Below are 24,626 nucleotides of genomic sequence, written 5' to 3'. Positions count from 1 at the left end.
CGCGGCGACGGGAGCGCAGAGGAGCGGCGCTGAGGAGGGACCGCGGTGTTAGGTTACCCCGGCCCGGCCCGGTCCCGCCGCGGGGGCCAGCGGGTGCCGCGGGACTGCGCAGGCAGTCGCGCAACCCACGGTATGTCGGTTCGGTGACTTCAGCCGGGAGATATTTGGAGGCTCCGCGGGGTCCGGCGCGGGGGGCCAGCGTGTGTTTGGGTCTGAAAGCGAATCAGCGGAGGGCGCGTCACTGCCAAAGGGCCCTATAAATCCATCTGCGGCGCCGAGTTGCCCTGGCAAAGCCCCCGCGTCCGTGCGTCCGGCTCCGCGCTCCCTCCGCCAGCGGCCGCGGCGCCTTCCGCGCCTGGCCCGGCCCAGCCCACCTCTCCCCCCCCACCTCCCCGCCCAGCCCCGCCGGCGCCCGGGGAGCCCGGTGACCCCAAACCCAGCTCGGGCAGCCAAGGGGGATCTCCCCGACACCCGCCCGGCCTCCCGCCGCTCCCGCCACTCTCCCGCTTGGATCTAAGCCTTCGCCGCGACGGGACCCCCGATCTGGAGGAAGAAGCCTCGCTGCTGCTGCTGCTACCGGCTCTACGAATCTCAGCGCCGGCCTCCTCTCATTCTCCCAGCAGGCTGAAGGGGGTGGTTTGATTTTTTTATTATTATTTTTATTTTTCCCTCCCCTCCTCAGCTGGGGTGGGATTTTTTTGTGCCTTTTTTTTTTTTTCTTGGTGTGTGTGTTGTTTTTTGGGGATTTTTCAATTTTTTTTAATTTATTTTTTTCCCTTCCCGCCGTTGCGTGCGTGTCCGAGCGGTGCGCGGCTCCCCGCGGTGCTGGACCAGCTGGCGTTACAGGAGCCCTGATGTCTTCATCTGACTCCCCGCAGTTGTTGATGGAGTGTCTTTCTCAGATTTCCAGCCAGGGTCCCAAGAGCAGCACCCAGAGCCAGCTCCCGTTGCCAGGCGGCTCGGGCCGCTCTCGCCTCTGCTGAGCGCGGCTCCGGGACCGGAGCGGGCAGAGACCCCCGCGGCGCCGCTCCTGCCGGGGACAAGCACCTGCGGCGGCGACGGGGGAGGCCGCCGGGGATTGTGCTGGTGGCTTCCCTCAGCCTCCATCCAGACCTGCGACCTTGTGTGTCCCCCCACCCTTCCTCCTCCACACGTCTCCCTTGCACACACACCACCCCGCGCAAGGAGAGTCCCGGCGGTCCGATCCCGACCTGGCCCGTATGCATCGCCCGTCCGGCCGCTCGGCTCTCCGGCGTTGATGTCCATCTTGGGTCCGGCGAGACCAGCTCAGAGGTGAGGGAGAGGCAGGGGCAGGGCGGGTGGGCACCCTCTGAGGGGGCACAGGGCAGCCCCGCAATCCCCCGTACCCGGCGAGGTGCGAAGGCATCGGGCGAGGCGGGGACAGCAGCGAGCACCGAGGGGCAGCTGCGCCCCGAAACCCTCCCGACGCTTCCCTGTGGTGTTCTCCGGGCTCGGCCGAACCGGGCTGGGAGCAACTTATCCTCGGGCAGCGGGCAGGGTGCTTATGCGAGCGGGGCGAGTTGGGAGCGAGGAGAAGGAAAAAGGGGAAGGAAAGAGAAAAGAAGAACAGAAGGGAAAGGCGAGAAGAAAAAAGAAGAGGGAAAGGAGATGGGAAAGAAAGAGGAACAGGAAAAGAAAAGGAAAAGCAGAGGAGAAGGAAGTGAGGAGGAGAAAATTAAGAGAAGGTGAGAGGATTGAAGAGAAATTAAGAGAAGGGGAGAAGAAGCAGGGGGACGAGGAGGGAGAAGGAGAGCATAATGAAAGGAAGACAGCTGGAAAAAAGGAGAAAAGGGAAGGAAAGAGGAAATATTTAAACACGGGGAAAGAGAAACAGGAATAGAAAGGGCAAAGAAAGGAGAGGAAAGGAAAGAAAGAGAAAGGGGAGAGGAAGGGCCAAAGGAAGAAGATAGGGAAACAAAAGCTGGCAAGGAAAGCAGTAAGGAGAGAGAGAAAGGGAGAGAAAAATGAAAAGGAAAAAGAGAAAGAGGACCAGGAAAGGGGGGGGGGGAGGAATAAAAAAAAGAAGAAAAGAGGAAAGGAAAAGGAGAGTAGAGGGAAAGGAAGAAGAAGGTTTACCTTTAGCACCACAAAGCCGCACAGCCCAGCACCCGAGATCAGGCTGGTCCTCCCTGTCCCAGCCTGGAGACAGGTGCCCTGACTCTGTCTGCATGCTGAAGGAGAACAAGCACAAAGTGACCTGCGTGCCAGCACGTCAGCTCAGTCACCTTCCCCCCACCCCATCCCGGGGTGCAGACTCCAGAGACCTGTCTGCCCACAACCCCCAAAGGACCTCACTTGGACATAATGGGGCTCGAGGCCATTCTATTTTGCAACTCCCTCTTCCACACCTCTTGCTGGGGAAAGCCCACCTCCCTTGCTCTGGGAGGCAACAGGGGTGGGAGGCTGATCTGGGCATGGGCTGTTTTCCTCTGCTCTGTCCTTGGGCCCATCCAGGGGAAGAGGCTGATCTGGGGTGTGAAGCTGCCCACATTTTTCACAGGGCTGGCAGGGAAGAGGCAGGACTGGGACAGAGCAGCAGCTCAGGGCTAACCCTGTCTCTCCTCTCTGCCAGGGGCCCGTGTTGGAAGGAGATCTAAGATGAAGTTATGGGATGTTGTGGCTGTCTGTGTGGTGCTGCTCAACATGGTCTCCACCTTGCCCCTGCCCACCGGTAAGACGCCTCCCAAGGGGCCCCCTTCAGTGGTAGAGGGGCCTGAAGATGATCTCTCCCCCATCAACCTGCTGCCTCCCTATGCTGTGCACAGTGACTGTAAGAAACATTCCCCTTTGTAGCCACTGCTGTCTGTCTCACTAAACCTGCTCCCCTTTGCTCAGGTATTAGGGTGAAGAAAGGACCCACAAACATTTCCTGCCCCCATTTCTTTCCTAGGCAGGGGCAGTGGTTTTGGTCTGACTCCAGCAGCTCCAAACCAAGTCGTCCTTCAAAGCTTGGGGTTAGCAATTGCAGTGGCAATGTCCCCTTCTCCTCCCACCCCTCCCCCCCGCCCCCACCTCCTATCTTCTAGGCATCCATAAGGTCCCTTTGGTTGAAAAACCTGGAGAGATGGTAGAATTAGTTGTATGCAGAAGAGCAGAGAGGAGGATCAGTTACATATAGCTCACAGTGCAGGCACTGAAACTCTTTTCTTACAACTTCAAGATCCTTTCCTTGCTCAAACCTGCCAATATGATTATTCACACTTTATAGTGGGCACAACTCCTGATGGAGTTTGGTCTCCAGAATGGGGGGCACTGTTACACATCCTGGAGTGCTGCTGAGTTTCATTAAAGCCTCCTTGGATCCTGATCCCAAAATTAATGTATACATGTGGAAATTTAGTAGTGGTTAGGAACTTGATGTAGAGCAGTCCACATGAACCGGCTCACAGTAAAATAGCTTATAATCCAAATGACAGATAATAATAATGCCTCACTAATAATAGGTCTCTTACAATAGCAGATACAGGATTTCCACAGTGGTGTGTGAGTGCTATGCTAACTCTGGTGGCTTCTTAAAGTGAAAGTTAATATGACTCAGTAAGAAGTGGGAAAACACTCACATGAATTGTACAGAGTTTCACTTAGCAAAGGCACAGATACAGCTTGGAGTTTGCTTCCTTCGCCCTTTCTCAGCCCTCTCAGTTTTGCTCTTTGTGGGATGTCCACAGTATCCAGTCATTGGTATTCATTTTTATCTCCTTATCTGGAGGCATGTCCTTGCCCCGAGCCTGCTGCAGCTCCAGCCATGGGCAGCCCTGCTCTGGTTTCTCCGGAACCAGCCACACTAATGCAGAGGGGGGGCACTGAGCAGGGAATCATGTGCTGTGACTCCACTTTCATCCCCTCCCCAACACCCATCACCTCTTCTGCGCACACATCTGTGTCCTTCCCCATTTAGTCTTCTCTCTTTCTTTTTCTTGTTTGTGTTTCACCCCTGCTGGAATCTTTCTTGCCTGAGGTGCTGCTCCCAGCCCAGGCTCCTGCTGCTCACAGACCAGCAGTCCCTGATGTCCATTCAGCCCCTCCACACAGGGAGGTTGGCCAGAAGTGCTTTCTCCCAGGGCTCTGGCCTGCCAGGGCTGTATGGCCAGGGCCATCACACGTTATTATCTTCTCCAAGGTGAGCTGTGTGATGGGGTAGCTACTATTGTACAAAAGGCAGTGATCAGCTTTTCAGGTCACTGTGCTAGCCCCCTCTTCACAGGCTTGCTGTAGTGCCAGTGGCAAAAAGAGCATTAGGAGGAAAGCAGCACGGATCAGTTTGTAGCTCTGGCAGAAGCTGCAGGGTAGGAGAGCATTAATGCTCCATCTTTTAGGGTGAGAGTTATTTGTATGATGCCTGGTTTTATGTTGAAACTTACTTCTGGGAATGTGGCTCCCAGTGAGCTGGTTTCTCAGCAGCAGCTCAAGTGGACAGGGAGCAGTAGTGCCCTTATCTGCTCCTAGCGTCCAGACGTTCTTAGTGTCACTTTTTTTTTTTTTTTTTTTTTTTTTTTTTTTTTTTTTTTTTTTTTCCTCCTGTGGTTTGGGTAAACAAGAAGTGGGTAAGCAAGAATTAGGAAGAAAAGCAACCTGTGTTGTACCAGCGCTATGGTAGCATCAATAGACAGTTTCTTCCAGGTATCTCTGTTTCTCGCATACAGACATAGGCTTTGCAAGCAGAGCTGGGTTGTAGGTTATTTCCCAGGATTGACATTTGAAAAGGTGCTGATAGTTCAGTGTCAATCTCTTAACCCTGCTGATAAGCAATAGGTTGGCTTGGCTGAAAGGGGAAAGTAACCAAAGCTGCAGAAATCGGGGAAAACCCAGGGAGTTCCTGTGGTCTTTGCACAATGGTGATTTATACAGCACCAGTGCCCAAAGCCCAGAAATTCTTCTCTCTGCTACATTGCCAAGTAGGATGAGTCAGGGGAAACCTGCAGAAAAGCAGCTGTAAGAAAGCAAGTAAATACTTTGATCCACTTTTACACCATTTTTAGTTGGTTTAAATATGTGTGCTTTCTGGAGAGCAGTCTGATAATAGACCCTGTGAGGGTGATCCCATCTGGTCCCATTTGCCTTTCCTCTGCAGCAGCACTTTGTTCAGATTACCACCATCACTGCCTTTGATGTATTTGTTTTGTTCCTCTTACCTCATCATGTCACACACCCTTGAACACATGAAAGACATAATGGTGTACACAAGAGAAGTCATGTCTGCACCATGTAGACTTCCCTCTCCTCTCTGAAGACTTCCCTCTCCGAGTTTTCTGTCACAAGCAGAGGGCAGTGTGCAGGCATGCTTGCAGCTCCCCAGATCATCAGCTGGTGGGGCTGTCCTGTATTAATATCTCTGTGGGTACTGCTGGGCAGCTGCTTTGTTGAAGACCTTTTCAGGAGACAGCTGACAAAGTGGTGCCAGTGCCATCATCACCCATGTTGGATCATCTGGGTAGGCAGTGTGTGGGCACTGAGGAGGACTGGGTGCTGTGGGCATTCAAAGCAGGTGCACTGCTCTCCCCTAAAGTGATCCCTGGGTAGGGTCTCAGTGGGGAGCAGTAGTTGCACTCCAAGGTGTGCATTGCTATTGAGGTTGGGTCTCCCATATGCCTATTGCAGCAGGGGTTAGAAGGGTTGTGAGATCAAGTCCTGCTCCTGAGGGCATGCCAAACACCTTGCTGGAGAACAGATCTGTTTTCTCAGGCCCTCAGCACCTTTTTGTGTTCTCATTTGGTGGAACTGCTTTCTCTGCAAAGTGCTCTGAGGTCATCAAGTGTTAACCCATCCCATTCAGATTGGCTCAAAACCTTCCCTCTTTCCAGCCTACAGGCAAGGTTCTAACCTCCTGGGCTGATCAGGTGTAATGTGCTGACCTTTGCTTTTCAAGGGCAGTAATCAGAGATAGCAGACGGTGTTGGCAATTGCAATCTTCTGCATTTTTTAGTGGACTGGAGGCTGTAGTGAGAAGCATAAGTGCATTGCATTGCACATTAATCTAGTGTTCATAGGTGTTTTAGGCATCAGTGTTCATCATCACTCACTTCACACTACTCTTACTTCAAAGAAGAGTAGCTGCAAGTTTGTAAAGCTGGAAAACCCTTTGTTTCCTACAGTCCTTTGTTGCTACAGTCTGCTGGGGTAAGGGCACAATTAGCTTAAATAGCATTTGCAAACAGAAAAAATGTAAAGCAAATCATTATAAACTAAATACTGAGTCATCAACTTCAGAAGCCTGATGGCACAGAGGGAGCCAAACACTCGTTTTGACTTAAACACAGTTCCCAGCGAATACATTTTGTAAGTGCTTGCTGCTGTACGGCCATAATCAACATATAAGTGAGGACTGGAGTAGCCTAAGATCCAGGATATGGTATCTGTAGTCTCTTGATCAAATGAGCACCTTCAGTAAGAACTAGTGGTAAGCATGGGGAATTAAATGAAAGATCTCACCGTGGGCTTTTCCTTCCTAGAAGCACCTTGTAAGGTGCTTCTTTGCATTATAACATTGGAGTTATTCTATAGCCTCTGGGTAGCAGTTTGGTTTTGAAGCTCCTTTGGTATGTTTGTTATGAAACAATACACTGCAGTATGCATGTGTTACACCTCTGATACCAATTCTTTCTACACCTGCTAAGGGTTGTTTCATTTTAAGTCTGCAACTTGACAAACGCCTGCAACATTATCAACTAATATGGAAAGTAGCTAGAACAGGGCTATTGTAGGACTCTCTAAAGAAAAACCAGTATTAAGTTATACTTAAAACTGAATGTGTTTCCTTCCTTGCAATATTTATTAGACCCATTCAGTGTTACAAACCAGAATTCTCGTGTTTCATCCAGGCTTTCCTGCTCAGCACACCCACGGTGTGGCATATGCACTTCAGCCGGAGGTGCCCAGAAGCTGCAGAGGTAACAATCCCATGCCCAGTAAATCTAGTGCGTTGGAGAGGTGTCATCTGCCACACTGAGCAGGTGCCACGCTTTGTCATTTGATCCACGTGCATCCACTCAGTGTCAGACCGAGTATGCCTGTGACCCTGGGCCAGCATACATATATATATTCTTATATATACATAAGAATCTGTTTGCATGGGCATGGCCAGGTTATCTAGGCATTTAGAAATCTCAGGAATTCAGGCTTACCCATTCATGGGCAAAATTCTAGCAAAAGAAAGACAGGCCACATATAGTTAAATCCAGATGCACGTAGCCTTAGAATCAGGTTTCTCCACAGTCTCAGGTATAAATACTAAATATAGGACTATAGAGGATGTCCTGGGATTTAAGGAGCTAAGGGCTGAAATGCAATAGAACATGGTTTTATTCTCATTTTAAGAGCCATCTGTTTTTCAATTTAGGGACCTTAAAAGTTTCACAGTGGAAGTGTGGATCCTTTTAGATGGTTTGCTGGTGTGAGTTGCTAGATAAGATACCCAAACACAATTTTCTTGGTCATCTTTCATAGGTGCCTTCAATATATTTTAGAAATCCTTGTACCCAGGTTTTGCAGATGCAAGCTGCAAAACCCTTCTTGAAAGACTGAAGAATTCAGCTCTTTAGCAACTATTGATGGATTAAAGGGGGAGGCATTATTTGTCCACAAAAAGAGGAACTGAGGATCCTTTTTTGGTTGATAGATTGTAATATCATTATAAATTATATTGTTCCTGATTAGGACTGCATAAGTTAGGTTTAAAAGATTTAAGCAGGTTTAAAAGATTTAAAATTAGAGGCCCAAAGAAATCAGTGGGATCATCAAGACCTATCCCCCACAATTGCAAGTGGTCGGGGATGGTCATCAAGTACAGATACCCAGTTCTTAACCTTGAAACCACACTATCAACCAGTAGTACATAGGACAAACACAAATACTTGTGGATTCTCATACTTCTGAGGTAGTAAGTTAATTACAATAACTGAGGATTACTAAATATTATAGTGTAAGATGTTCAGGATCATCAGGCATCTAAATTGGCCATGGCCATGCTACTGCTGTCAGTGTTGTTGACACTGCAGAATGGTCACTTTTGACAAAACCTACTGTAGCTTCTGATCAAGCAATATTCAATAAAGGCAACCAAAGGAAAGATTTAAAAGATTCTTGGAAACCCAGCCTGATGTCAAAGAGAGCAGAGAAAACAGAGTTAAAAGAAATATACTTGAAATAGGTACAAACAAAGTGTTAAGACACAAAACATACATTAGAGTATGTCTGGTTTTAAGATCAAGGATAGAAAATTAATTATGTGAGGCATTTCAAATATCAGCATTCTTTTTCAGGAACAAAGCTATGTTGTATTCCTTAGCTGATATTTAGCCAGTATGTATTGGCACAGCACTTAAACTGAAACCTGCAGGTACATTTATTTGAAGTCAGTGGGACTTGTAGAAATGCTTTAGTGATTATTGAGCAGGAATAGTCTTCAGAAGAAGCAAACACTGAAGTCAAAATACTTGTTTTCCTGCATGGGTGCCAGACAGTGTTACCACAGCAGTATGCCAGAACTTCTCAGGTGGTCATGTTTTCAGAGGCACGCTGGTGGTATCCCCTTTAAGCAGCAAGCTACATGCAAACATCTGGGCTACCTCTGCTCTCATCCCAAGCTTGTAGGATTTCTTTGGCAGAACCAGTATTGCTCCGGAAATTTCTGACAGGGAGGTGTGGATCCAGCATAGTGGTTAGGAAGGAGCTCGGTCTTCTGAGCAGACGCCAGGGCCATCTGGCAGGCCACAGTCCACAGATCCAACATGAGACATTCTGCAGGGGAGCACGTAGTACCTGCCCTGGAGCCAGGGACTGACTATCGTAATAATAACAAATTCCAAACTTCATTTTAAAACTTTTCATATTGTTCCTATTGTAAACGCATTGTAATGCAGGTAGTGAGAGGCATGATAGAAGACCACAAGTTACTTGTAGGTCTGATCAAGATCTGATAGCAGAGATTGCCACAGGAGGGGCATCTGCCGTGGGTTTGCCTGAACATTTCTGGTATACTGACTCCAGGGAAGAGACTGGGTTCCTTCCCTTGAATCTGCTGCCTGTGCTTGTTTCCAAACCCAGCAGGAGATGCAGTGTGAGAGGACAGGCAGCCTGGGAACAGTTGCTCTTATTTATTTAGAAATCATGAAATGGCTGTACTGTTGGTAGGGACTTGAGAGATCATCTAGAATGCTGTTCCTGTTCTGTGAGCTGGCACTAAAGTGGAGCTGGCTGACTGATGTGGGGCTGGTGTTATGTGAGGGCTGGACTGTATCACTTCTGCACCAAGAGAACTTCTTTTATTACCAATAGTATTTCCTCCATTAAAACCTCAGCTCTGTGCCTGTTAGCTGGCTCTACATGATCTTGCTGATAGAGGTCACAGGTTCTGTGTCCCACTTGTCCATACTCACTTGAGTCTCTTCCAGTATTGGGACAGAAGCAAATATTAAGGGTAAAGCCAGTCGTAACTGGGAAGCTGGATATTTACTCAGCATGGTATGGATTTGGAGGGTTACAGTCCCTCAGAGAGGACACAACAGGCACACATGTGCCTTGCACAGGTTTGGCTCCTGGCTTTAGACAGGGCACTACCATTTATTTTTTTTCCCATTTTACACTCTTAATTCCATAACTTCTGCAGAGATTGCTTTGTGAGTGCTTTGTTCCCATACAGAACAGTGCAGTAAGACCCTGGTGTAGTTGATTCCTGGCAGCTGCTGCAGGAGCTGTTGCAACATCTCAGGAGCAATCGCTGACTATGTCTGCTCCTTAGTGTCTCAGGGCTGGGTGTTCACAGCTCTGAATCAGAGGCAGGACCACATCTGCAGGAGCGGCAAAGAAAATACGTGCAACCAATATGGTTGATAAACGAACTTGTGGTTTATTGCGCAGCAACTTTCGCTTATATAGTGCTTCCGTGACCACACCCCTGCCACCAACATAACTTTTTATTGGATACCTGGTGTGTTTACCTGTAGCACAGCGAATCCCTGGTGCAGGTAGCACCGGAGTATGGGCCGATCTAATTGGCCTCCCAAACATGGGGTTGGGCATAGCAAAGGGGTCGTACCTCCTATCTCTTCAAGAATATTCAGGAATATTCTCCAACATTCTCCAAACCTCTCTAACATTCCACAACACACATCCTTCTTCTGCTCCTTTGCTGCTCGACTGCCAGATGAGACACCTTTACCCAGCCCAGAGAGTCCAGAGGAGCTGCCCAGCCTCAGGTGCCAGCCCAAACTCAGGAAATATCTTGTGAACAACCCACTGGGACTGGGTGAAGAACAAGACATTGTTGTGGACAGGCCAGCTTGCAAGGCAACTTCCTTTACTTTGCCCAGTCCATCTGACCTTGCTGTGTCTTCCTGCTCTCAGGGAAAAGACTTTATAGCGGCCTTCCAGTACTTGAAGAGGCTGCAGGAAAGCTGGGGAGGGACTTATTATAAAGACATATAGTGACAGGACAAAGGGGTTCTTTGGCTTTAGACTGAAAGGGGGCAGATTTATGCTAGACATTAGGAAACATTCTTTCCTGTAATGGTCGTGAGGCACTGGCCCAGGTTGCCCAGAGGAGTTGTAGATCCTGGAAGTGTTTAAGTCAGGTTGGATGAGGCTTTGAGCAACCTGGTCTAGTAGAAGGTAACCCTGCTCATGGCAGGGAGACTGGAAATAGAAGATCTGGAAGGTCCCTTCCAAGCTAAACCATTCTGTGATTCTATAATCCTTCATGCTTTGCTCAGCCCTGAAAAAAATACTGTATCTGAGATACAGTATTCTCCACACTATTTCACCAGGCCTGTCTGACTTCAGTAGTAAGCCTGGGGATTTGTATTAGAAGTAAGTGACTAGGACATTAGAGACAGAGAGGTGAAGCTGAAGATTTGGCAGGTAGTCCTTCTGGCATTTCAGGCTGTGTGAGGTAAGTGCAACAGCATTGAAATTACAGTTTGTGAAGTCAAGTCTTGACAGCAGATTTTAAACTCAACATAGGACAATTAGGACCTTTTATATAACTAATTTTAAGTTCATTTGTGGGGAAAATCCCTGGGTGATCTTTAGGGTTCCTTCCAATCTAAACCATTCTATGATTCTCATTACTCCAGCTGTCAGCTATTACGATGGTCCTTTTTATTTCTCCCCTTTCTTGTTCTGGTGGGAATTAGCATTTCATACCTGTTAGAAAGCATGCAAGGGCCTCAAGGGGAGGCACTGCAAATCACGGTGGTTTGAAAATACAAAGTACTCCACATATTTACCATTATGAGCAACACATGGGAAGCAACAACGTTAGCTGGTGATCTGCAAACACAAAACTTGGCTGCTCCATCAGAAGCAAGTGCACCAGCAAGGTTAATGTCATGCCTTTTTCCAGTGCTGCCTTCTTGTACCTGACTGGCATGAGTGGCTGTGGCATAAACCTCTAGGTTACTTAGCACTTTACCTTGAAAAGAGACAAGTGACACCGTTGAGAGGCTCCATTTCTTAGGGCTCTCTGCATCAGAGGGGAGGACGCAGCATGTCCGGGGAGCTGATGATGCAGGAACTGAAGTAGTGAACTGGAACTGTATTAAATATTTAAAGATGAGATGACCCTAGTGTCTTTGATGCTCTGTTTCCTAATGGATATAGCCATTGGTTTCCATTTCATTCTTAGACCCACAGATTTTCATGCAAGGCATGAAAGCTAAGTCGTGCCTCAGAAAGTTGCTATTTTAGTTGTTTATATCCTGAAAACCTTTCAGCATAACTATTTTTAATACCTGCCTTTGCTTTAGTGCCTGAATGATAGGCTTTGTTTTTTTACAAAAAATGTTTATCCCCAGCTGTCTTACTTCCCTCTGGCAAATGATTTAAGAAGAAATATCTTTGTGAGTACACCTTTGGAAACTTCTTAAATAACCGGAAAAGAAAAGAAATTAAAATATTTTAGTTATGAAGGGCCCAGATTTAGGTACTAGAACTGTTTCTGAAAAAGGGCTATTTGATCTGATCTGGATCTGAATTTTCTAAATAATGCTTACCAATATAATAAACTGGATTAACTGCCTTGAAATTATACTTTGAACTAGAATCTGAATGCTGCTGTTTGAACTTCTCTAATGGAAAGACAACAGTCCTTAAGTGAAATAACCTGGTAATTTTATTAAACAGTTCACTTGGAGTTTCGATGTAGTAGCTATACACTGCCACATGCTTGAAAGCTACAGTGTAAAACAAAAATCTGATTTTATCATTTTTAGAATATCTTACATTATTTCTATCACATAACTAAACGATGCCGCTGCAGTGATGTGATTACATTTTCTCAAGACCAGTATGGGAAAAAAAAAATCAAAACTCACTTATATAAATTATTATTTTGAAGTTAATAGAATTTAAGCTTTTCCTGTAAGCCTTGATAGACAGTGTGGTCAGAAGAGACAGTATTTAGCCACCTAAATCCATGACTGGGTATCAAAATGAGTAACTGGATTTTTTTCTCAAAAATCTGAAGATCCATCTGCTACCACTGAAATCAATTTGTAGTCAGCTACAAACAGGGTTTCTTGCTCTACCATGCTGAGCTGCTGCAACTGTGGGAAAATATTTGGCTTTAAAATAAATTTGTTGCTAGTGAAATAAAACAGAATAGTTTTACAAAATGTAGTTGTGATCACATGGGGACAGACAGAAATAAATTGTCTGTTTTTCCCTAATGAATACTGTTTTCTTGAGAATACAATGAGCTTGGTTTGGATTACCACTTAGACCTATTTTGTGTAGAAGTCTGTCTGAACTCTTTATAATTTATTCTTCTAAAAGATGCAGGCATCCAGTCCTGCTGGCACTCCATCTTTCTAATTAATTGTAAATGCAAAGACAGGCTCTGGGGTTTTGAAGTCTGGTGGATGCCCAGAGGAAGGCATGTGTCCACGCATGCCCAAAGCAGAGCTCTAGGGTGACTTTCTGTAGAGGCTGGTGGGAAGCACCTCAGGTATATGGCTGCAGGAGCCTGTGTCCATACTCACTGCCCAGGGTACAGGGTCTTTGCTCAGGGATGGGCAGGTCAAAAATTCAGGGTCCAGAGAGCAGCAGTGAGGTGAGAATTTCAGGTGGCGTTCAACAGGGACATCTCTAACCCATAAGTTTGTGTCAAAAGTATGATCTGAGTGTGCCCTAAAGGTTCAGAAAGCAAGCAAACAGCTTGCTAACAGCAAGCAGAAAATGTAAATTTAATTAGTTTTCTTAAATAGTGTTTTAAATTGGTTTCACTTCTTCTTTTTTTGTTTGACTCCTGGAGTTCAGGACAATTGATGTTCATCAGCTCTGCCCCTTAGCTTGTCACTCTTCCACATTCTAATCTGTGCCAGTCCAGTGATATTTTCTTCTTCTCTCTTTTTCTGGTCATGTGTGAAACTCCTGGCAGATCAGGATCCCTGGTTCAGGTGGACATAGGAGACAGAGAAGGTTCCCAGAGGCAGACTGGCACACGGTCTGCCATTGATACTCCCTACTCATGATAAAAAGCAGACTCCTGCTCCGGTTGCCATCAGAGGAAAGGGTTCTGCCTGTTCCTTCCTGGGTGGTCAGGACCTTGGCACAGCACTGAAAGAGGGAGAGTGGAAAGGAGCTTCAGGAGAGCAAGATGAGCAGCAGCAGGACACAGGTGCTGGTTGCAGCTCTTGCAGATGCTGATGCCTGCCCCACACTCCTGCCAACAGGGTGCTGGGTGGAGGTGATGGAAAAATGTGTACATGGCCACAGGCAGTCTGCCTTCAAGGGATTTCCCCAGGGAGTTGGATGGTCGGGAAGAAGCTTTCAGAAATGTGACATAAAACCCAAATGAAACCTCGTGACTTTAAGCCAGTCTTGTGAGTACTCATGGTGCTATAGGCTAAGTGGTGGGGCTCAGCTGGTCACACTGCCCCAGGGGGGGCTGTGGGTCTTTTCCCATGCTGTGAACAAGATACACAGAGGCCCTGTGTTCCCTGAGGAACCGCAGCATTTTGCATTTCCAAGACACATGGTCCTTTCCCTCAGGAAACACTTTGAGGTGTGTCACAGGTGTGAACCAACCTTGGCTAACCTGAGCACATGCTGTTGTGGCCTTTCCCATCGTGTCCCATCCCGTCACATCACATCACATCCAGTTTTATCTTAGGTGGCTTTCAATTTTTAAATTCTACTTCCTTCTCTTCCTGGAGCCTGGGACCACAGACTACACAGAGATCTTTACTGCTTTTATTGCCACAGTATCTGAGCATTTTCTTCTGGCACTTTGTGCAGTGTGACCAGCAACTGTCATGTGTTTGTTCTCTCAGCTTCTCCACCAGAAGGCAAATGTTGTCAAAAAACCAGTTTGTTTTGAAAAAAAAACGTGTGCCTAACTAGATATTTTTGTGTGTGTGTGTAAACACAACATACATACACTCACATGCAAACTGCGTGTGTGATGAGAAGGGATATTAACATGTGCTTCTCCCAGGCTTGTGAAATCCCTATGGAAAGCTCTGTCAGCTGCATAGTCGTGTCAGCACATCCACGCAGTACTAAAGAAGCAAAGCTGCTGGGCTGTCGACCTTCATTCTGAGACTATGAACATTTTCCAAACAGTGTTGGAGACAGGGCTAATGAAGTGGCTTTATTTGAGTTACAAACCAGCACTCATTGCCAAGACAGCCCCTCTGAGTCTGGTGATGTTCCTTAGCCATGCAGCTCAGGTCAGCACTGCCTTTGCCCCCAGCAGCACTTACCACAGTGCAGAGATCAAACAAGCACTTGGCACATGGTGCCTGTGGTGCAGAGAGGTCTGGGCATGCTTGGAACACATCTATCAAGAGCCCATCAGGACAGCGTGGTCCTGCTGTCAGTCTTCTCCACCTTCCCTTCTGTCCATTAGCCTTTTAAGGTCTTTATTCCTTGGTCAGTGGTTATTGCTTATTCATGTATGATGTTTGGTGGTAGCTTCCTTAGCACTTATCTCTAGCACCTTGTTTCAACCCATCGTGCCTGGTGTTAGTGCTGGCATTTCTACTCGGTTGCCCAAGGTTCTGCTTCAGCAGTTTTTTTCTCTTTTGTTTTGGGCTCTCAGGCTTTACATGCATAGTTATTGGACAGCTCAATATGCCTGCTGGGTCATGACTGGCACCTTGGCCTAGGCTGTTAAGTTAACTCTCACTTCACTCCTGGCTGTCAAGGTTTCCTTCACACACCTGTGAGCCACTTCTAGTGACATCAGTCATGCTGATGACTACGCTTCATTAAGCAGCAGAAAATTATTACTTAGCCACATCTGATTGGTATGAGCCCTGTTGCTTGGGTTCATGGTTCAGTGGTTGCTGTGTCCAGCTGCACTTGATGCAGTACTGAGAGCACAGGTCCACACAGCCCAGTGTCTGTTGAAACTTGGCTTTGTGGGGTTATATAATAATTTAGATGCTGGCTGAGTCTGGGGACTAGAGGTGTTCCTCAAACAATGCTGAATTAAGGAAGCAAACTTGAGGTACACTGGCAATCCAGTCAGAAGTGCCAAAAAGAGCATCAACGGTGTTGATCATGACTACTTTGGGACTCCACAGGCAGCAGGTGCTGTTGCTTAGAGCCACTTGCAAGGATGCACTGAGTGGCCAAGTAATGCAGCTGCCATTGTATTAATGTGGTGTACCCTCATGGCTGTGTAACATCATGTGTGATTATAGGTGGGCAGAAACTCACGAGGGTCAATGGGTCCATCATATTTTCTCAGAAGTCTCTGTGCCTACCCACTGCTCCCACCACATGCTTTGCATATCCTTCTGTGGTATTTAGGAGTACTCTCAACAGAATTGGATATCTGCTGGGGAAGCTACAAGTGACAAGACAAGAAGTAATGGCCTCAAGTTGCACCTGGTGAGGTTTAGATTGCATTTTAGGTAGAATTCCTTCACTGAAAAGGTTATCAGACTTCGGAACACGCTGCCCAGGGCAGTGGTGGAGTCACTATCCCTGGAGATATTTAAGTCATATAGACATAGTGCTTAGGGCTATGGCTTAGTTAAGGTCTTGTCAGTGTTAGGTTCATGGTTGCTCTCAATGATTTGAAGTCTTTTCCAACCAAGGTATTCCTCTGATTCTGTCATAATTTCTAATCTTCTGGGCTGCATCAGTCTTACCCACAGCGCAGGCATCCCTCACACTGACTCTCCCAAGTGGCCTGATATTTCAACAGGGGATGTGCTGAGCAGATTCCCCAGCTCCAATAGATACAATAGTAGGTCTTGCACACCTCATCCCTGGTTACAGCTTTGAGCATTTCTTGCATGGTCTATGTTAGAGCAGTGAGATTAACAGGATCAGTGATGCTGCTCACTTTCCCATCTTCTGGCTGAAGCAAGTCCATGTGACCTTGATGTTGCTCTGTAAGGCTGTATTTGTGGTGTGGAGGCAGATCAGCCTGTCCTCATGCTAGAGAGTTCAGTGGTGCTTCCAATGGACACATCTATCCAAGAAATCTCCCTCCAGCAGGCATGGCTCCCAGCAGATATTTTGGTACCTGCTATAGCATTAATGACAGAGGAGTGCAAGAAGGATGCATTTAGCATTCCCACAGGAATATGGGGCTTGGTGCAGGGTCTTGTCTTGTTCAGATCCCATGTAGCTGTGTAGATAGCATCCCTCCATTCTGCATGGCCTTTGACAGTCACTGGCCTGTGAGATTGTTGCCTTTAGCATGGATATCTGTAAAACAAAGCATAATTCGCTTTTCCCAGTCCCAGACTCCACAGTTTACAGGATCCTGCTTTCCATGTGCCACTTACATTATGTGAAGGTACAAGAAGGAAGATCTTGGCCAGGGTTGAGGAAGATAAGGTTTGAGACGATCTAAAGAATCTGAAGGTGCACAAGTCCATGGGACCTGGTGAGATCCATCTGCACAAGGCTCCTGAGGGAACTGGTGGAAGAAGTTGCAAAGTGCTTTCCATAATTTTTGAGAAGTCATGGCAGTCCAGTGAAGTTCCACTGACGGGAAAAGGGGAAACATGACACCCATTTTGAAAAAAGGGTAAAAAAGGAAGACCCAGGGACCTACAGGCCAGTCAGTCTCACCTCTCTACCCAGCAAGATCATGGAGCAGATCCTCCCTAAGGCTCTGCTAAGACACAAGGAGAAGATGGAGGTGGTTGGTCATAAGCAGCATAGCTTCACCAAGGACAAATCATGCCTGATGAATTTGGTGGCCTTTTACAATGGAGTAGCAGCACTGGTGGACAAGGGGAGAGTGAATGATGTCATCTGCCTGGACTTGTGCAAAGCGTTTGGCACTATCCCTCACAACATCTTGGTCTCTTAATTAGAAAGCTACGGACTTGATTGATGGACCACCTGGTGGATAACAAATTGTCTAGATGACTGCACTCAAAGCTTATTGGTCAATGACTTGATGTTCAAATGGGAACCAGTAACAAGTGGCATTCCTCAGGGGTCATTACTGGGACCAGTGCTGTTTAACATCTTTGCTGGTGACATGGACTGTAGAACTGAGTGCAACCTCAGCAACTTTGCTGATAACACCAAACTGTATGGTGTAGTCAACATGCTAGAGGGATGGGATGCCATCCAGAGGGACCTTACAGGCTTGAGAAATGGGCCCATGACAACCTGATGAAGGCCAAGTGCAAGGTCCTGGACATGGGTCTGACCAATCAAATACAGGTACCAATACAGATTAGGTGGAGAATTGATTGAGAACAGCCCTGAGAAGAAGGACTTGAGGATATTTGCTCATGAGATGCTCAACATGAGCCAGAAAAGTGTATACACAGTCCAGAAAGCCAACCACATCCTGGGCTGAATCAAAAGAAGTGTGGCTGGCAGGTCAAGTGAGGTGATTTTCCACCTCTACTCTACTATTGTGAGACCCCACTTGGAGCATTCTGTCAAGTTCTGGGGCCCCCAGCATAGGAAATGGATCTGTTACAGCAAGTCCAAAGGAGAGACACAAGAATTATCAGAGTGCTCAAGCACCTCTCCTATGAAGACAGGCTGAGAGAGTTGGGGCTGTTCAGCCTGAAGAAGAGAGGCTTATAGCAACCTTACAGCAACCTTCCAGTATTTGAAGGGATGCTACAAGAAAGCCGGAGAAGGACTTTTTATAAGGGTATGGAGTGACAGGACAAGGAGTAATGGCTTTAAACTGGAAGAAATTCTATGAAAAAACTGGAAGAGATTCTATGAAAATTTCTTGCTTTCATTACTCTTTTTCCAGTCCATAATGCTATGCTGGAGTAGTCCATGCAAAACCATGTATTTCTGGTCCCTCACTGTTTTGTTATGGAGGGGAGCCTCTATGATGTGACAGCTTCAGGGAGAGGTCCATCTTCCTTCTTATATGCAGATACACTGCACCTCAGCAACTTTTTGCAGTGACAGAGTTAAGATCCTGCTGTCCCCATCTCCCCTGTATGTTGTGTTTTTGCTGAGGATATGCATGTGCACCTTCAGAGGCAGTCTCATGTCTTTCTGTATGCTCTTGAAAGAGTCCATACCACCATAGGGTACAGGCACTGCCTGGTCTCCCATCAATGCTCCTGTCTGTCACAGTGCTCATTAGGGAAATGTGGCAACGAGACTTTATCTAAGGAGCTGTTTCTATCTCAGCACCAAACGAGTTCAGAGCCTTTGTAGCTCAGTGGAGGTACAGGTCTGGTGCAGTGTTAGACATCACCTTTCCCAATTTTTGTAGTTCATGGGGTAGTTTTAGGGGTCCTTCTGGGTATGGAGCTCACATCCAAGCAGGGCTGGGTGCATGTCACTGGTCTGTAATATGAGTGGACACTTAGGAATGAAGGATGTAAAACATCCTCCTAGGTCTTACGGCAGTGGAAGTGAGTTCTCAAGTCTTGATTTTTGGACCAGTGAATGAGAAAAAATATCTTGCTACTTCAGTGTAGTTTATGTGTTTAAGAGACAGTTATTAGTAATACAACACGAGAGTACCCATTCATGTACTTCTGACAGCCAGGCCTTCCATTAAATTGCTGCATTCATTAAAGCAGATAACAATGAGGGATTTAGTCCACGGCTAGTTTAAAGATTTCAAAACACAGTGTTTCTGATATCATCCTGAAAAGCTGAAATGTGATAGTATTTTGGAACACATTTCAGTTTCACTTGCCTTGAAGAGGTTCATTCTGCTAGTGTCAAAACTTTTTGTTGACTTCAGCATTTAACTTACTTGAATAATTTATCACTAGTGGAGTATATAGGAAATGAAAAATTAAATAGATATTTTATCTTCCTAAAAATAAAATGCACCTAATAACATTTCTCTTGAAAATCAACATAATACTTCTATTTTGACCTATTTCTACTCAGTCTATGCAGCATCTTGTGATACAAAATACTTCCATGAGAAATTTCTTGGAAGCTCTGATAATGATAACTTCTTTTTACTTAAGAGAAGTAAAAAGTCGAGCATTAAGTCAGGAATAATAGCACAGCCTGATACTCCAGGAAACTCCTCTTTCTGTCCTGCCCAAAAACCTTATCTGTTGGTAGCTTTGGCAGTACTAACTGCTGCTGGTGTGAAAAGACAACAATTAACAAATTTAATCACAAAATTGCATTAAAGAAAGCTCACCCTTTTGCTGCTTTGCTGGGAACACCCTGTCTAACCTTTCTGCAGTAACTTTATCCACCCTATTAACTAATATTCATATCATGACATGCTTTTCCTTTGCTTGATTTTGACAGATCAAATATTGAAAGATGTGCTGGAGTGCTACCAAGCATCAGCAGATGCCTGCAGAGATGTATGCATATCTGTTCATTTTTCCCCAGATGAATCCCCACAATGATCTAAAGTACTCTGAATTCTCCCTGATTTCTGAGGATCCTGAGAGAGTGCTCTGAAGTGATGGATAGAGCAGTTTGCATGTGTCTTGATGTTTTTGATCCATGAATGGACAAACTTAATGACAAAGCCTTTTTTTTCTCTTTCCTGAACAGCTAATATGCCAGGGGATTATCCAGATCAGTTTGACGAGGTAGTGGACTTTATTCAAGCCACCATTAAAAGGCTGAGGAGGTCACCGGATAAACAGACTCCAGTTTTTTCTAGGCGGGAGAGAAACCGGCAAAATGCAGCCACAAACGTAGAGAATTACAGCAAAAAGGGAAGGAGGAATCAAAGGGGCAAAAATCGGGGATGTGTCTTAACAGAAATACATTTAAATGTGACCGACTTGGATTTGGGATATGAAACCAAAGAAGAGCTAATTTTCCGGTATTGCAGTGGATCTTGTGATGCAGCTGAGACCACCTATGACAAAATTTTAAAAAACTTAACCAGAAAGAAAAAACTAGTCACTGACAAAGTGAGGCAAGCTTGTTGCAGACCCACAGCCTTTGATGATGACCTGTCCTTTTTGGACGATAACCTGGTTTACCACATACTGAAAAAACATTCCGCAAAAAGGTGTGGATGCGTCTGACGGCTGCACACCAGAGGCAGCGCCAGTTTTGCATTCCTGCTGCGATGCAAAGATGGGGATCAATGTTCCTGGGGATATGTCTGCTCAGAGCAGAAAAATGAGGACCAAGATGGCAGAACAAATGGTCATGAGAGCCTGGGGGAGGGAGCATGGGGAGGGGAAGAAGGAAGCTTTTGGCATCCTATGGAAAAGTAAATAAAATCTCAGGTGGAGATGCCGATGGCTGGATGGCGTGCATGCTCCCTTACCCATTTCACACCGTCCACTGGCAATGAGACTCAGATCCATGAGCAAAGTGCTTAAAAAAACAACCTTGCCATACCACACTGTGTTGCAGTTACACCATCCATGCCAGGAAGCATGTAGCTTAGGAGTACCTTACTCTTCCCCTGTGACCTCAGTTTTACTGAAAGACACATTGTGCTACTGCTCATCAAAGGGCGGTTCCTAAGCACTTAGGACAACTTCAGGGGTATAATAAGGTCAACTTCCTAACTAAAATTATATTGGGGATATATAAAAATTCTCAGGCTTAAGGTCTCTAGGGCCAGTATCAAAATGATGCAGAACAGCTCCTCTTGCTAGTCAAGTCTGGTTATTTCCATCTTACATTTCTTCAAAATAAGTGTAGGATTTCATTGTTCTGCTACCTATGAGAACAAGTTGAGTTTTTAAGCACTTCCTCCTTGTATAATAAGAGAAAAAACAAGCCCAGCCTACACAAAATGCGTTTCTTTTGGTTTACAAAGGACTGAAGTCACTTGAGTAACTACATTTCTATTTGGTCATTGTGAGTGAGCAGAGACTACTTGATGCAATGCATCCATTCAGAGACATAAATATACAGAAGATATTTATTGAGATTAAGTTATTATTATTTATTACAGTTCAGTAATGAGTCTCCTTTCCTTATTTATTAAAGATTTTCTTCAAAGGTGCCAAAGTAGAAGGTGCTTGGAAGATACAGAGAGACAATGAAGTTGGGAACAGCGGTCCATGCTTTTAATTGAAAGTGTTAACTTGAATGCAAAAAATCACTTACTTTACCTTTTTTTCTTTCAAACAAGATCCTGATTATGTTCACAAAATGTAGTGCCAGAGCCTGCAGCCCTCTCTCCTGTTCACTAACACTTTTGAAAATTACTGCAGTCATAAACTCGCAGGAGCAGCAATGGCTATGGACAAGTGAGGGTCACAGGACTTGGCTCAACATTAGCAATTTTTTAGCAAAACTAATTCTAGTCATATTTTAAATGTAGACACATTTTTTTCTCACACTTTTTGCCAACTGACCTCATATAACTATTGACAAATGGAAAATAATCACATTTAGCCTTATAATTTCTTGTTATATTTATTTAAGCTTTTCCTTCCATATTTCCATACAGAAGAGGTGAAATCCCTCTTAGTAGTTAACCCTGGATTTAATATAGCCTGCAGGTAAAGAATTGTGTTACATAGCCAAAGTGTTTTGTATAATTTGCTGAAACGTCACGGGATCGTACCCATGCAGCAGAACAATCGGAGATTCCTTGGGATGGGGGAGGCTGTACAGCAAAAGTGTTCATACCTGACTGCCAACACCAGCTCTCGTTCTGGGGACATTCTTTCCCAAAGGAAATCAGCAGTGCAGATCATTAGACATACCTGACAACCAGTGAAGCATCCACTCCCACCAAAAAAAAAAAAAAAAAAAAAAAAAAAAAAGAAGAAATGCCCTACTGATGGTCCAACCTTTTATCTCATGCATGCAATGTCTCTCCATACTCATTTTGACTGGATTGGGGCTTCTCGGGCACCACGGAAGAAGGTACTAGAGGTCAAAAGAGTTCAGAACAGGCATAGAAGGATGTACCAGATGTATGAAATATAACCCAGACATATAACTCCGCTGCTTTCCTGGGCTGAGGGAGGGCAGCCCCAGAGCCCACCAGTGCCCTGTGGACATCTTATCCTCCACGCTGGGCCAGACTGGTACAGCTGATGCCACCACCAGTATCAGCATGATTTGGGCAGCAAAAGCCCACTGAGGTGAGGGTCAGCTGTGCTGCTGGGTGGCTGACCAGGCACAGCATCCAGAGGTGTGCTTGTATCTGTCTGGGTTGCTGAAAATTTGCCCAAAAGCATTTTATGAGCAGCTTGAAGAGGCTCCAACCAAAGCAAATCACTATGTTCAAAATATAAAAGGGTAAAGTTTGTGATTTTTTTTTTTTTTTTTTTTTTTTTTTTTTTTTTTTTTTTTTTTTTTTTTTTTTCATTTTTTAGACCTTAATAAAGACAGGAGTGAGCTTCTCTGGAGATTTTTACTTCACCTGCAATTTATGTCTGAGTCATTTGTGTTAATCAACCAAAGTTCTCTACAGACTTTATTTTTGTACAATATTCATTTTATAACTTTTTACAAAATAAAACTCATTTCTATTGTTACCTGTTTGTTGCTTCTGCTTCTTCCCCATTCCAAGTTACTTCCAAGTTACAGTATTGCCTGGCTGCCAACACGCACGGAGCAGTGCTGAGGAGCCACCAAGTCCTTTATGCAGTGGAACTTTCATCTCCAGTCTCACCAGTGTCAGAGATGTGGATCAGAGATGTCTTGTAGCTTCTCAGCAGAAGATAACATTAGTGGGCTACTGCAATAAATAACTTGAAAACACATGGTAAGCAGTGACACAGTCATCAAGCCAGTGGCAAGCTTAAAGCATGGTGCTACCCAAGCTGTCCCTTGCCCATGTGGTGCTGCAGTGGCTTTGTGGTTGCCTTGGCACTGAGAGATTTGCATTCGTGCTTTGCTAACCAGGCTTTACATCAGCTGGACTAAATTCCACCCACTTTGGCCGTCTTTTTCCCTTCGTCTTTAGATTGGAAAATACAGCTTAAGGAATTTTCTTTTCTACCACCATCATGGGTAGGTTTTGTGTCTGCGGTCAGCAGCAGCTTCTCAACTGTTCCATGGTAAGCTCTGCAGTTCCCATCACAGAGGCAATAAACGCGTGCAGGTTTCTGACACTGGGCTCTGTACTTCTCAGCACTGCTAGAGAGGAAGGGAGAGCATCTGAGCAGGAGATCAAACACTCTTTCTCTTAATGTACAGCATATGGATGCCTTGGTTTCATTTGTGCCGAGTGAGGCCACGCACGCAGCTCTATCCCAGCTGCTGGAATCCAAAGCAAAGCCCACAAGCACTGCTTTTGAAGCACTCAGTGTTGAGGGCTTTCCCTCTGGTGTGCCACTGCCTCAGCTCCTTGCAGCAGAAGCCTGTTCACTGTGCACAGGGGCTGTGGGTTGCAGGCTGGCTGAGTATGGCACACACTAAGTTTTTGGCCTGAAAAAACACTTCACGTTCAGCAGAGACAGTGCACTTTCCCCAGAGCTGGAGGGAATGTCTACATAAAACATGGTTGCGAGGTTCTCTGAAGATTAAAATCTGATCTTACAGCCCAAAACTTGTCACCTCTTCCATGGATGGGAAAGCACAAGCCCAGCACTGAAGTCTTGCTTGAACTTATCAAATGCTTTGAGCAGGACTCATAATAGATGGCAGGAGCTTGCATGGAGCTGCTTCTCCCTCCTTCCCCAAACTTCCTGGAGAGGATAATACTGGAATTTTTGCTATTGCAGCCCCAGGCTCACCACTGCTGCTCTGGCACATTCGGCCTCATTTACTTTTTAAAGTAAGGCTTGCAGTATTTCCCTGGCACCTTGCATGCATTAAAGCAGCTTGAAACTTTCAGCTTGCAGGTTGTGTAATAACTTTCAAAAAGGAACTTAAACTTTCATTTTTTACCAGGAAGTGCTGGGACACACAACATGTAGTTGCTTGTGTAGCAGGGACATCCCTACCCTGGGTCCCTTTTGGAAGGAGAAGACATGTCCAGAGTTAGATAACCTATTTACAAGGGAGAGATGAACTAAACTCCTGAACTATTTACACTTACTTAATACTACAATAAGGAACACATTCAGTTGTACTACTTGATATCTAGATAAGGAGTTGTTTGGGTTTTTTTTAATTTTACATTATGTTTTGTTTCATCAGTTAGCATGTGCTGTCAGACAAGACAGGATGATTAGAGACCCAAGGCAAATTCTGAACATATAATGACAAAGCAGGTATTTTCCAGGAGGTCATATTTAGTGATACAATTTGGAAATCTTGCCTTCAGAGTCTCCTCCTGAAGGAGGCAGACC

The 24,626-nt window shown here is 45.7% G+C and overlaps 1 protein-coding gene across 2 annotated transcripts; it reads left to right on the top strand.

Annotated features, from left to right (window-relative positions):
• The first annotated feature begins 338 nt into the window (after nt 1–338).
• On the top strand, nt 339–22,865 carry GDNF (glial cell derived neurotrophic factor). 2 transcript variants are annotated; one of them, XM_071730560.1, is made up of 3 exons: nt 339–1,293; nt 2,594–2,692; nt 19,954–22,865. In XM_071730560.1, the coding sequence occupies exons 2-3, from the start codon at nt 2,620–2,622 to the stop codon at nt 20,436–20,438; spliced, it is 558 nt and encodes a 185-aa protein (XP_071586661.1). In that variant the 5' UTR covers nt 339–1,293; nt 2,594–2,619; the 3' UTR covers nt 20,439–22,865. The 2 variants fall into 2 exon arrangements, with proteins under 2 accessions (XP_071586661.1, XP_071586660.1); XM_071730559.1 differs by having other exon boundaries at nt 2,594–2,791.
• The last annotated feature ends 1,761 nt before the right edge of the window (nt 22,866–24,626 follow it).

This window comes from Heliangelus exortis, chromosome Z (genome assembly GCF_036169615.1).
Source record: "Heliangelus exortis chromosome Z, bHelExo1.hap1, whole genome shotgun sequence".
Lineage (NCBI taxonomy): Eukaryota > Metazoa > Chordata > Aves > Apodiformes > Trochilidae > Heliangelus > Heliangelus exortis.
This window is presented reverse-complemented; position numbering and strand designations above follow the sequence as displayed.